The sequence below is a fragment of the Drosophila sulfurigaster genome, chromosome 2R (genome assembly GCF_023558435.1).
Source record: "Drosophila sulfurigaster albostrigata strain 15112-1811.04 chromosome 2R, ASM2355843v2, whole genome shotgun sequence".
In the NCBI taxonomy this organism is placed as follows: Eukaryota; Metazoa; Arthropoda; class Insecta; order Diptera; family Drosophilidae; genus Drosophila; species Drosophila sulfurigaster.
Window position 1 is genome coordinate 10,317,537 of NC_084882.1, and position 14,919 is coordinate 10,332,455.

A 14,919-nucleotide genomic window follows, 5' to 3' on the forward strand; every position below is an offset into this window, starting at 1 on the left:
TTCAACAACGACAACAGCAACAACAACAACAACAAAAAAGCAGAGCGAACGCGCAGCATAAAAACATAAACGTAAAAAAACGAGAGGAAGAGCGGAGAGAGAGAGAGAGAGAGAGAAAGAAACAAAAACAACAGCCAAATTCATAATGATGATGGATTAACTGTTTTGTTGCAAACTGTGGCAAGTGCGGCAAGTGTGGACTGAAAGGAGACCAACAGCGGAAACTAAAGTCACAACAGCAAAGGCAACATCATCGGCAACGACAGCAGCTGTGGTGCAAGTGGCAACTGGCAACTGAAAACTGGCATCTGACAGTGGCAAGAGCTCTGAGAGCAGAAGGTTCGTTCCTTTTCTTCATGTTCATTTTCTTTTTTCCGTTTTTCCGTTTTGCACATTCTCTGATTTTCCTTGGCCCACTCTTTGCCATTATGTACATTATTTCTTTGGTTTCGCATCGACCAGCTGCCTGACCACAGACTTTGCATAAATCATTATTTATGCATTAATTATTAAAATGTATGCAACCAAAACAACACCAAAGCGAACCTCGATGCCAAAGACCACAGTCAGGTGCATAGGAAAAGAAAGCGAGAATGGCAATCATTAATCTTGGCCAACCTACGTGCTGTGTGCCGCATATCCTGTGCACAGGACAACGGACACTAAGATTATGCTTGTAATGCGGAAATGAGCTAGACTGCGACTAAGACACAAGCTACATGAAAAATTATGAGACTAAACCTTGTGTGAGGCACGTGGCGCAGTTTAACAATTGCCCAACATCCAACGAGCGATGCCATATTTTTTGTTTTTGTTTTTTTTGTTTTTGTTTCCGCTAAATTGAGCCATGAACTAATTATGCCTTCTTCTTAAGCAATAAGCTAACAAGATTTTTATATATGTATACATAGCTACTGAATTTCCATCTTGAACTTTTTCCATTATGATTAGTAATATGGCGCAAACAACTTTCTCAAAGAATGCCTTCTAAAGCTTTGTGTATAAATTTATTCATATTTCTTACTTTGTATTTTATTTTGTGTTAATTAATTTTTGTTATTCCTTTTCCCAAGGTTAGCCGATGAACATCATCACATATTAACCTAAAAGTATGCTACAATTTTATTAAATTTATTTATTAATAAGCAATTGAAACAGTAAAGCAAGTTACTACCATACATAACACATTATGAGGAAACTTATTCCAATCCAAACTTAATCTCATATCAGAAGGACAGTCAATTTTAACAAAATCGTCTTAGCGAAGCTTTGACGCTTTAGGTTAATTTAATTTAATGCAATTAGTTCATATGTCACAAAGAGATGCGTCTCATCTTTTAATAGCTAGTAATCACATAGTCATTTAATTTCGAATTAAATATATGTTTAATTATAATTACTAAAGAATTATTAACTTTCCATTGAATCGTTTGTGAATAATCACATTCATACCAAAATAATAGACAAATGAAGACTTAGAAATCATTTTTGGTATAGTATGTGTATTTTATTTTGTATCTATTTATGTATATTTAATAATTAATATAAAATTAGGCCTTAACTTTAGGGTAAAGTATCAATGATTACATACATATGTAGGTCTCTGATTACGTTCAAAATGTGTAAATTTCAGACTAGCTTGAGTTGTGTGTATTTTACGAATATATACGAGTAAGAAAGTTACAATTAAGTGTGCTCGACTATGAGATACCTGCTACCCATTTTGAATAAAAGAAAAACCGTACGGTATAGTTCTTAAAGTAAACCAAATTAATATTCGGAAAAATTGTTTAAATATACCAAAGGCTATATTTGATATACCATAGAGTCGAAAATATACCGGATTATCAACGAAAGCATGTAAAGCCTTCTTGCAGCAGGCGTTCATAAAGTAACTACTACAATTTTTATCTGATCGCAACCAAATTTTTTAGGAATCAAAAATACTGTAGTTATTATTGTACATACATACGTATGTACCAAAAAACTCTGTCTTCAAAATATCGCTCGATATTCAATTTTTTTGATTTTCTCGAGCGAAAATGGGCGTGGCAAAAGCATTACAAGTGCTGTCGAAAAAAAAATATAGTCTTATAGTCTGTGTTATCTAGGTGTTCGCACGGATACTGCTATATCGTTTCAGTTGATCAAGAAAATATGTACATGCTTTATGGAGTCCGCGATTACTCCTTATGCCTATTACATATACATAGTACATTTCCTGCAGGCGTACATTTGGAATACCGTTCTACTTTATGAGTAGCGGGTATACAAACCTTGACCACTGTAATCAAAGACAATGACAACGTATCTAGAGATAAGATAAAGTTTTAATTTTCATTTCTTCTAAACGACGCTTTTGACTATAATTGCATTATTTACAATAACATATAGAGACTGTATACAACTGTAATGCTTACAATGTGTCCATGCCAATAATCATTGCTTGTACGCTTTAGACAAAGTTCTCTTGTTCATTTTTTGGCATAGCAAGGCAATCGAAACTTTCTTGGGGAGATTGTAGCAATAACTTTTCTAACATTTAAAATTTTTTGGAAATGCATGTTGAGCAGTTTATGCACTTGACTGGCAAAAGTTGTCCATACGCCGCGTTTGCTGAGCATTCAAATAATATAACACATTAAAACTAAAACAAAAAAGGAAAGTAACGTAAGGGAAAGGAAAGGAAAAAAGGAAAAGCAGACAAAACTAATAAAAACATGAGAGAAGTTGCTTCAATAAACAATTTAAGTAGATACAAACAGAGATCTGAAATTGCTATAACAATTTCGAGCACAAAAAGCCAACAATAAACAAAGAGAGAGGAAAAGGTTACAACACAGTCTGGCGCATATACTTGAAACCGGAAACGGTGTGCACACACACACACACATACCATAGATAAACACACGCACACACTTACACACACACACTTGCACACTCATGCAATGCGAATGCAACTGTTGGTTAAGTTTGCCAAGGATGCATGAAATAAAACTGCTGAACTGGGCATTGGCAAACAATTTCCACAGCTGTTGTTGTATCTGGTTATTGTTGTTATTGTATTTCGACTGGCTTTTCACCAGGGACCAACCAACTCAAGCACTATGCGTGCTGCTTTGAAGATGAGTTTGCTTGGCTTCGTGCCCGGCATTAAATGAATTTCCCAATGAAGTCATCGTCAACCCTGCCCGATATCCTTTGTCTACCATTAAAAGTGAGTCTGTCTGTCTGTCTTTTGCGTGTTTGTTTTTTTTTAATACTCGTAGTTATCTCGTAAATAACAGTTCTTGTCTCTGTTTCCGTCTGTTTCGGTTTCGAGTTCTCTTCCTTGTTGTGTTTTTGTTTTACACTTATTATACGACAGCCCTCGAAAATAGAAATAGACATGCAAATTTCTTTGCTTTCTTCCAAATTCAAATATACATATTAAAATACTTGCAATTGCCATTCAAATTAATGTGCTGGCCGTGCTTTGTGAAAGTCTTTTAATTCTTTTAATAGTTAGGGATTTATATTTCAATTTACTCAAAATTATAAATGCATTGAATACTTAATCATGCAGGATGTCTTTAATTTTTCTTTCCGTTTATGTCAGCTAAATAAATGTTTAATTAAATACATTGGACGACAGCAATGTATTTATAAAATATCAGGAATTAATGCTTTTGCTTTAATTTATTTAAATTAAAATAAATGTTTTCGAATTTATTTGTATTCTTTATTATTATATTCGGTAAATTATTAATAATTATCAATGCTTCATTATTTAGCATATTAACAACAATTTGAGTGTCTAGAATCTGAACTTCATTATTACTGATTCTAGTATACAAAAATCTTCAAGAATACTCGAATTACAAATTGTTGTTCTTGTTTACGACTCAGCTGCAAAGTCATCTGAGTAAACGTATTATGACCGATAAAAGTAGTGCAAAGCAAGCACTGCAAATCTGAGCAGCTCTTGTCTAAGCCGGTGTAATACTTATATTTCTGCATTTGGATTTAGTGTTGGGCTGTTTACGAACGAACGAACAAAAATAAATGAGTTTACCCTTCATCACTCCATTTTTGCTCAGTTGTTGTAGATCAATTTTGTTATTAGTTCGGTTTAGTTCAGTTGCTCACTTTAGATTTTTTATTGGTTCCAAATTATACAATATTTTTTAGAAGAAAATAATTTTTCTAATAAAAATATAGTGTTTAAAATTATTAACCGGAGAAAGTAAAAGAAAAACAAACTAAATATGAACGAAATCGAACGATGAACGAAATCGAACGATGAAAGAAATCGAACAATGAACGAAATGAATCGATAAACGGAATCGATTACGCTTATCGAGCGAAGAAAAAACGTTTGATAAGAATCGAGCGAACGAGTTGAACGAACTTAGTTCACAGATTGAAAATCAACAAACGAACAACTAAATAAAACATTGTTTGAATTTGTTATGCAAAAATTGTTAAGCATTCAATTTTTTCAAATCAAATAATCGAAACATTTCTATTGCTATAACTTCAGTTAAATATTAGTTTCCGGAGTATAACAATAGTGCTTTGTGTTTGCTCACAATGAAGAGCATCAAGAGCACTCTGCCAGTAAATTGAAATAAATTGCAGTGCAATTTAAATAGTGATTCAGCAAAAAATTTACTGAAAAATGTAGTGAAGTGGTTGTTTGTAGAACACGCGCCCATGGTTCATTCATATTTTGCGACCATTAACTAAGACAAATGAATGAAGAGCGAACACGCATAACTAATTAGAGACACGTCAATGCCTCCGTTCAGATAGAGCGAGAGAGAGGAGTGAGCAGAATACTGAATGTAACTAGGCAGGCTAATCCGGGTATTTAGCCAATTGAGTATCGCTTGCATGTGAGCGACCATTTTATGCATTATTAATGCAGCCAGCCTGTGAACTTGCCACAGCTGTCGTTGCGACAACGGCAACAACAGCGAATACAGCGAGTACCGCGACTACGGAGATAGTAATTAATGACCTTGAAGTTAACTTTGAAAATTGTTAATACGTCGTGGCTGAATACAAGGCGGAGAATTCTGCGCAAGGGTCAAAGTATCTGTCCCTGATAAGGGCGGCAATCAAAGCAATTAAAACAAAAGACACAAAGTGTCTTAAGTAGATGGCTCTTCTCTCCTCCTCTCTCTTCTCTCCTCTTTTCCATCATTACAGTCTCCTGCAGCATTTTAGCTAATTTTAGATGCAAGCGACAATAAGCTCAAAGCAAATGTTGAGCAATTAAAAAGGGTTGACAGATGTCAGTGTGGACGTGGCAAAAACAACAAAAACAATGCACAAAATTCAACAACAAAATGCGAAAATAAAATTCTTCTAAAAAAAAAAAAAAAACTTTTTACAAAAGCCGGCGATGTTTTCCACTCTTTTTCAAGCCCACTTTGCATTTTTTTCGCTGTGTACCTCAAAATTGGCTTAATAGCCAAAGGCTTTGGCCAACTCACATACACACACACATACACAAACATTGTTAGCTGTTGGCGGCAGGCATCGGCGCTGTCGTTAAAAGCTAGAAAAAAGAAGAAAGAAAAGTTTTCAAAGTCTTGACGAAAATCAAATACTCTTTACAACCCATATTGTCTAATTTAGACAAAAAAAAAATAAACTCACAAATCTTCCTTATAATTTACAGTTGATTAGTTATCAAAATAACTAGTATTAACTAATGTTAATATTAAATTAATGTTAAGTACTTTAAATTACCGTTTGTTAAAAATATCATCAGTAAAATATAATTAAATAAGATTTCTATTTTTTTCAAAAATCATTCCCGTGACAAATTTCTCCATTAAATTTGAATAACATATATGTTCATTTTAAAACACGCAAAATAATTTACTCCAAAATACACAAACAGTTAGACAGTTTAAAAAATCCATTATTTATCTTAATAGGTTACACTTTTTATGACGAAACTAAAATACCCATTAGCAGGGATTCAAAATGAAAACAACAATGAAACTTTAGACAAAGTTTTGGCCCCGTTTTTATCGTAGTTATTGCTATTGTTTTTTTTGTTGGTTGGTTGTTGTTGTTGTTGTTCTTGGCGATTTGTTGTCGGGTTGTTTGAGTTAATGGCTTTATGTATGTCAATAAAATCAATATTTGCTTTGCCTTTGCGACTAAACGTTCAATTAGCGCATCAATCAAAGCCTTATTAGATTAAATAGGGGCACATCCAATTGTTTAGTTTAAGCCTTGAGCTCCTCTCAAATGGCTTTAGTGGCCTTTTCCCAGGCTTCTACTTTGCTTTGGCAAATATTTGTCTAATTAGCAAATAAGTTAGACACACACACACACACATACAGAAAGCACATACAACAAACTGAGCCCCCCCAAAGAGAGGAAATTGAGCGTTAAATTGTGGGGATTGTATTATCTTAAGAAATTGACTTAAAGTCAAAGTCAGCGGGAAGTGAGTTTGCTTTAGATACAAGCACAATAAATAAACCAGAGACGAGTAATGTACACAAAACGTCAAAGCTGGCTTTAAAACAGTCGCAATTTGCAGTCCCAACTCTGTGTGTCCTTTGGTACAAAACCGTAATCGTAACGAATGAGTAACAGAGTGGAAGAGAAGAGAACGAAGAGAGAGCCTAATTTGCTTTGATGAGTTCACTGCAAAGAGGCTCAATTTTCGGCTCAAATTGCAATGCATAGACAACCGGATAACCATTCTGGCATTGCACTTGCAACCGCAATACATGGCGTATGGCTAATCAAATTACAGGCGCCGTTGCACACACACGCACGCATAACCAATGAGCCACACACACTCTCACACACACACACAGACAGATTCGTTGGTAAACTGCATTAAGAACATCAGCCCCATTGCCAATCATTTATGCGTATTTAAAAGCATTAAGCTCTGTGCAGACACATTAATCATACGCCACATGGAACGTGCGACGTGACGGCGGCTGCTTATCGACTCTTCACACACACAAACACACACACGCACACAACATATTCCGTTGTCCTCTCCTATCATGCAGGACATTCGTTGTGCCTTGTTGACGGATTTACAATAGCAGCTGCTGCTGATGCTGCTGTTTCGTGTTTCGTGTTTCGTGTCGAACGTTCATCTGTTCATCTCTTATTCCAACAACCAATAACAACAATCCGCGCCACAAAGTTATGCAATTAAATCTGTATTTCGGCGTAAGTCAGTATGCTTGAGTGGCGTCTCAATTTCCTGACATTACAGCATTTAAATTATGTTAGCGTTAATAAATTAAGTCAGATAGCACTTAATGGAACTCAATTTAACGAAAAGAGAAACGCTCATAAAAGATGTGCATTCATTTAAATTGTTTGCATTGCTCGGACTATAAATAAGAAAAAAAAACAATTCCTGCATCTTTGAATAATATTTAAAAATTGTTTTATGCCAGCACAATAGTCGACAATCGTTGCCCAGCTTTGCACAAAAAAGAAATGAAAACCACACACACACGATTAAAGGGGCACTCTAAAAATATTCTTACACCCCATGCAAAAAAAAAGTCATAAAGCATGAAATATTCTGCAGATTTCCAGCTACGATTGCCTTTATGGCACAATGGCATCTGCAGAATATTTTAATTAACACATCAACACATTTCGTATTTTATATTCTACATTTTAAAAACTGCCTTGAAAAAGTCTTTGCTGTTGCATTTTAAAGCCATGAAATATTTGAATATTTTATTAAGTAAAATGGGTGAATGATGTTATTACAATTTATTTAATTGAACTTCTTTTAGTTCACATTTGAGAATATTGCATTTTATTACAATTACTATCATAATTTATTGCAATTTTTAGTGAAGTCAAAGAACTGAAAAAGTTCATCTTCTTCGTTCTTTTTGTTCTTTAGTTCACTTTTGATCTTTCGTTAGTGCATGTTTAGTTGTTCCTTTTTCTATTTGAATTGATGTGGCAACTCTTAACTTTGTGAATACGAAAGAATCGAACGTCTGAGTTCACTAATCAAAAATGAACAAACGAACTTATTCAGTAAATTCCAGTTTTCTAAGTTTGACCCTCGGATATAATAATTTAATAATCAATAGTCATGCCATCGACCGAATGATGAACATCTTAATGCTAAGGGTAATCATTTGGCCATCTTTAGCCGCCTGAAATCGTTATTGACCTGTAAATCATTCGATTTCGTTAAGTGACCAATTTGAATGTCGCCCAAGCTGAAGCCCAAATGGACCCATCAACTGACATATCCTTTGCATACTCGTTCTTAATATGCTTGGTCATTGCCTCAACTTATAAATAAAATACAAATTTGTTGCCATTTCGCTAAGCGGACTTTAGGGGATCAAAACGAAGAGAACAACAAAAATAAAACGACTTCAGATAAGAATAGAGAAAAAGACGTAATTTCAAATGGTTTACCGAAAAACCAAAACCAAAATCGAAACCAAATATTGCTATGCTTCAGCGCACTCTATGTGCGTGTGTGTGTATTTTTGTGTGTGTGTGTGTGTGTGTGGAGGATGTATGCAGCGGTTAGCATTAGGCATGCATCAGCACGCGGCAAGTTTGCGGATTTTGAGTATGCGGCATCTAGGGGGGATTTGGCTTCACCATCGCGTTGGTCCCAAGTCGCTGCTCAGCCAGGCGCAAACAAACACACAGACACAAAGAAAGTCCAAGCAGCGCCATGATGCCGCAGTACGTGCGACCAGGCGAGTTATTTATAGACTCATACACGCTTCTTATGTCTGCTCTACTCTCACTCGCGCACATGCTGCCAGTGGGGAGTCTTATGAAAAGAGCTCATCTAAATCGCTTTGGGCCAGCAAATAGTTAAGTCGCCATTTGTACGAATATGTGCGAGTATCTGCATGCATGTGTGTGTATGTGTGTGTGCTCCATTTCACATTATTGCAGCACAACTAAGCATACTACTTATATACTTTGTCTTGCCAAAGATCTTGGCTTGGCTGGCCTTCTTTTCCCTCAGCTGAAACTAGCAGCAACTCGCGGCTATTGGAGACAAGGTTGGAGATGCTTCATCCGTTGCCGGTGCCGATTACATGCCCTGACTTGCCTTCTAATTAACCCTTTTATTAACAAGCTCTGACAATGTGTGTGTGTGTGTGAGAGTGTGCGGGGTGCTCATGAGTTGGCATTATTTCAGCCAGGAAATATTCGTATGCCTTGCAAAACACAAGTCATACTCTTTTCGGGAGAAGCTTGCGGATAGAGTAGCAAATAAAATGCAATCAAATGTGTATTTCAAGGATAAATACTTCGAATTTAATCCAAAGCGGAGCCCTTATCGGGATAATCCTGTATTTCTGAACACAACAAATTACAATACTTGATTTATTCAATCCCAAAATCTTAAATGCGTGCTTAAAATGTAATACCACAAAAATTAAAAAAAGAAAACTGTTAGTTTTACTGATGCCAATAATTAACAATTTAGTTTAATTTTATATTTAACAATATTTATTAAATACATACTTTTGAATCGATCAGAGTTTAAGGAAGCACCACAGTTTTAGAAAGTTTCTACACAAAAGAATCGCTTCATAAACGGACTACATAATAAATCGTGGAGATTATATTTAATATTTATATAAATTATAAAAAAAATAAAATTTTTAAATATTTTTTTTTTTATTATTTTTGTGTTTTAATACTGCCAGAAATCAACAATTTTACAGATAAAGTAAATTGAAAGAACAATATTAGCCAAACTATTGTACAATTAGTATATCAGAGCATAGAGTGAGCTAAACATGCTATGAATAACAGAAGAGTATTCAGATTTCACAGAGACCAAAGGACAAAACTCCGCGATGATGAGACAAAAAAAATTTGCGAGAGTTCGAGGTTCGGGGTTCGCCGAATGGTTGCCAATTATGCGATGAGCTATTGATTTGATAAACAAAGGATAGACGGTGGTCTCTCTCTCTCTCTCTCACAATCATTATCTCCCTCACACCAACACGCTGACTAACAACACACACGTTGAACGGATAACGGGTAATGGATAAAAGCATGCCAAACATAGTTAGCTTGCAGTTAATTAAAAAGGCGACTTCTCACTCCTCAAACTCTTCCCGCGGCTGCTCCTCAAGAGGCTGATGATGATGATAAGGCTGACGTGCCATTGATTTGCGTTCCCTCCTTCGATTTCGCTCCTTATCCTTATCGTATTTCTGAGCTATTCGGTTCCTTTGTTGAGCCGTCTCCAACTTGATGTCCACCCAATCGTACAGATAGTCGTAGAGCATAAAGTGACTGCGAAAGAGTTTCTTAAACAGTTGACGCAAAAACACATAGTCGGGCTGCTCGGTAAAGTGCAGACCGCGACAGTATTTCATGTAAATGTGAAACTCCGACGGCAGCCCAGCACATAGAGCACTTAATTCCAAAGTGGATTTGCTTTCGGCAATCTTCTCATACTTCTGCACACGCGTCTCTGCATTAAGTCCCTGCCAGGGCAGGCGACCACGCAAAAAGTAGAGCAGCAAGTAACCCACAGATTCCAGGTCATCGCGACGTCCCTGCTCCGCAAAGTGGGCGTGCACCGAGGCGTAGCGAGCGGTGCCAACGAGCTCGTGTCGTTCATTGTAGGCGATGTGCTTGCGGATGCTGGGGCGATAGTAACGCTTGGCCAGACCGAAATCAATCATGAAGACACGAGTGCGCTGACTGCCCAGACCCATGAGGAAGTTCTCCGGCTTGATGTCGCGATGCAGCAGACAATTCATGTGCAAGTACTCGACACGTGCCAGTATCTGATCGGCTAGCATTAGTGTTGTCTTCAGGCTAAAACTGCGTGCACAAAAGTTCAACAAATCCTCCAGAGTGGGACCCAACAAGTCCACAACCAACACATTGTAGTTGCTCTCGGTGCCAAAGTAGCGAACGCGTGGAAATCCAATTCCACCTCGCAGTATATTATAGATCTTTCCCTCGCGCGGCAACTGCGGATATCTGACATTAGTGCACTCCAACTTGACGGCAACCTCCTCGCCAGTCTGCACGCTGATGGCTCGATACAATTCCCCAAAGGATCCACAGCCCAAGGGGCTCAACAGTCGGTATCTGCCACCGACAATGCTATTGGGCGGCACCTGTTTGCCCAATTTACCCGGCGGTAGCTTAGCCTGCGATGCCTCCAGATGTCCTTGATCTCCGAGCAGCTCTCGATGCTGGCGATGACGTCGAATTGCCTGCTGCTCAGATTGACAATCATTAGCGCATCGTTGCGCCATGCTTCAGCCTTCAGCTTTTGTGTTGGACTTGATGTTAAAGAAATGTATTGAATGTGTTGCTAGACATGACTAGCATGACTTTTTGTGTGGGGAAACTCCACAAAATATGTTACAATAATTTCAAAGCTTGAAATTTCAATGCTACGTTGAGCAGTGAATCAAATTTTGTTGATGTGTATGTAAATGTAAATAAATAAATAAATACCACAGCAAATATGAAATGTAATCAAAAACTATTCAATTATATGATTTTTACTACATTCGCAATTATTTGAAAATCTTTTTCAAATCAATCATTCAATTTGACAATGCAAATTTAATTGAGCTTAAAGTCCAAAACAACAAATCACATTTCGGCTAGTTTTTCGATTTTGTCTGTCATTCTTGAAAACGAAATGAACAAAAAATCAATTTCAAATTGCAATTCAAACAAATTAAATTTTAGTGAACATCAAATGGCATTTGTTAAATGGAATAACATTGAACATCAGCTGCTAGTCCTTTAAATCATTTTCACACTCAGCTTGTGGATATTTGCCAATTTTGTAGTAAGCACACATTGTGTTACCCTGCACAGAGTTGACAAACAAAGAGTGTGCTTGATAACTAAAGCAACTCTGGTGAAGAGAAAGGAAAATTGTCCAAAAAGGAAAAGCTTATCCATTATTCTTAGCTTTTCCGTTAACAAGTAGTATCTTCTAGTCCGTCATTTGCTCTCCAATATTCTCCAGCTGACTAGTTTTCAATAACGTGCAGAGCAGCCGTCACTGCATCGCACACATCACTCATGCGCCCCGTCTTACTCGGTTCGTTCCGTCTCTCGACTGCGCTTAAAAGTTGATTAATTTTTCAAATTGATTATGCAACCTGGCAGGTCGGACTTGCCTCGTGAACAAGCTGCACCTTATGGAGCTGCCACTCAATTGGCTTCCCGTCCCGATTCCCTGCATGTTTTCTGCTGCCATTGCTTTTCCTTTTGCACTCGCAATTAAATTTATTTGCCATTTCGTGTGGCCTTGTTGGCCACATAATAACCCGCTCCACACTGTCCTTATTGCTGTTGCTCTTGTTGTTCTTGTTGTTGTTGATGTTACAGCATTTGGATCGTCTGTTTCCCTTGCTGCTGCGCTGTGTCCATGTTCTCATAGGCCATGTTATGTGACATCCTGGCTGACTGTTATCTCTGGGACATGTTCTTGGTAGTTTATTGTTGTTTTGCTTTTAAGTTTATTAGATTTATGACCAAACTATTATTAAATTGCCTTGCGAATATGCCTCTGTGTGTGTGTGTGTCTGTGTGTCTATGTGGCACCAACGATTTACGATTATGCACAGACACAGCCAATAAGAGAGATCAACATGAACTTATTCGGTTCGTAAATTCGCATTAAAGAGCGAATCTAAACACTTTAAATAATGTATTTTTAACAAGCCTAAGACAAATGAACTATCAAAATATTTAAAGTTAAGTACAAAAATTTATAGATATCCTGCAAAAATTACTTAAAATTTAATTTATTTTGTAAAGAACATTTATTTAAAATAATATTTCTCTTTCTATTCAACTTTATATTTAAATTTTATTTAATTTCTTATTAAACTAAATCAGTTCTGAACTACCAAAATGTTTGTAATATACAAAAACTACATTTTAAATTTAATTGATAAATGTATTTCAAATACATTGAGCCATTTGTAATTAATGCATAACTAATATGAAACTATAATTACAAATTATGAGCTACATAAATCTAAAGATAATGATGGTGATAGTAAAGACAAAACTTAATCAGCTTAGTAGTCCATAGTTTAATATTGGTAGAACGAATTAGGTGAACTAAGCCCTCTAAAAAGTGTTGGGCGATTACTAGCAAAAATTTGGCAGCAGCGCCATCTAGTGTTCGATGCAAAAAGTTAAGTGAACTCTTGGCTAAATATAAGGGATATCTTGACGTGGAATAAAGGAGGGTAAAATGAAATTGTTTGAGCAAAGTTGAAAATCCTAAACGAATACAAAAACTTGACTTTGCAAATTTATAAGCAACTTAAAGAACTAAAGTCAATAGTCATTATATTACTCCCTCACTAAACGTCTCCCTTCCTTATGCCAAGACGGAAAGACGTATATTTAAGGACATTTGAAGGCATTTTATTGCGTTGACTTATTTAAATGCCAATTCATTGCTTTTACGCATATGAACACGTAACAAAGCCTCACAAATTAATTCGTTGCTTATAAAATGTAATAAATTAAAATAAACTGCCGCCTTGACAATTTTAATGCAGAATTTATTCGAAGCAACCCCAATCCGTTCTCCAATGTATGTAAGTACATACATACATGCTTATAAATACATGTGAGTGTGAGTGTGCGTCTGTGTGTGTGTGGGGAGGGCTTATTTATGCGTGGGGCATAGAAAACCTCAACAACAACAACAAAATACTTATTACAGCAATGACTGTACACATAAATAGGAGAACCTACTACTTTCTATGTATGGGAGTGAATATGTATGTCTATATATGCTGGCTGCTTAAGTATGTGTTTAGTTATAGTCACAAACAACGAACATGCTCGCTTTTATGAGCATTTTTAAGAGGCGCTTTATGAGCACTTTTCAGCTTATGGCGCATTAATTTTTATTAAAAATGCTGCGAGAGCAAGAAAAGGATTAGTAGTTACATTCCCATACATTCCCAGCTGCAGCAGAGCAGCCTCAACTTGCCCCCATTTGTGACTATAATAATTAGCTGCTGCTGGCTGGTGGCTGCTGGCTGCTAATGAAAGCAAAATTGTTGACCAACTCTTGACAAGAAGCCTTTTGTGTGCTGTCATACCTTGTCATTGTTGTCACCTAGCTATCATTTAGCATTCCACCTCCAGCTAGTTGCTACAGTTGTCATTTTTCACGTTTCCTGCAGTTTCGACAATTGAAAAGTTGTGTCCTGTCAAAGCTTATCGCTTCCGTTTGCCGAGCTGAGCTGGGTTCAGAGCGAAACATAGAGAGAGAGGGAGAGCTGAGCTGATGCATTGTCAAAGGTTATGACCAAATTGCCGGCACATGTTTCGCATATTTCATAGTTGCCATCGCTATCGCCATCGACAATGCCAATGCCATTGCCATTTGCTTTCTCCCGTTCCACTGTCAATTTATGCATGCAACTTTGTTATGGCCGCACACAGAAAGTTTCACCACAGAGACACACAAGCATGCCACATCATTTACATGCTGTCACCGAACGCACACACACACACACACTCACACACGCATTTGATTGGCCAAAAAGTGTGCTGGAAGTGAAACTTTTGTCGCACACGTCGTATGAGTGATATACCGATGAAAATATCTTCTTGTATTGAGTTGTATCGAATTTATTTTCAATTTATCAGACAACCACGTTTGTTAACTCTTCTCAAGCGAAACCTTTCACTTTTCTTAATTAAAACTACACCTCACTACAAATTCATCTTCTTGTGCTGTGGAAATGCGGGCTTCCAAGTACATCATATTTTTGATGTCGTTTCGAATTTATTTGTTTTATGGCTCTGCCATGTGTCTTCGCCACAAGGACAATCACACACATGCACGCTGTCCTACTTAGACATATGCAAACTAAGGCTTGTGGGTGTGTTTGAATCGTGGTTTAT

General features: G+C 36.8%; 2 protein-coding genes across 2 annotated transcripts in view; one reads left to right on the forward strand and one right to left on the reverse strand.

Moving 5' to 3' along the window:
• The first annotated feature begins 315 nt into the window (after positions 1–315).
• Positions 316–14,919, forward strand: part of LOC133837648 (ras-like protein family member 10B) — a 47,869-nt gene continuing 33,265 nt past the window's right edge. The window contains exon 1 of the mRNA XM_062268485.1: positions 316–339. The gene's annotated coding sequence lies outside the window, so the exon portion shown is untranslated. The remainder of the gene's footprint in view (positions 340–14,919) is intronic.
• LOC133837664 (casein kinase I) lies at positions 9,645–11,377 on the reverse strand. Its single transcript, XM_062268504.1, has one exon. It carries the CDS (start codon positions 11,268–11,270, stop codon positions 10,092–10,094), a length of 1,179 nt encoding a protein of 392 aa, XP_062124488.1. The 5' UTR covers positions 11,271–11,377; the 3' UTR covers positions 9,645–10,091.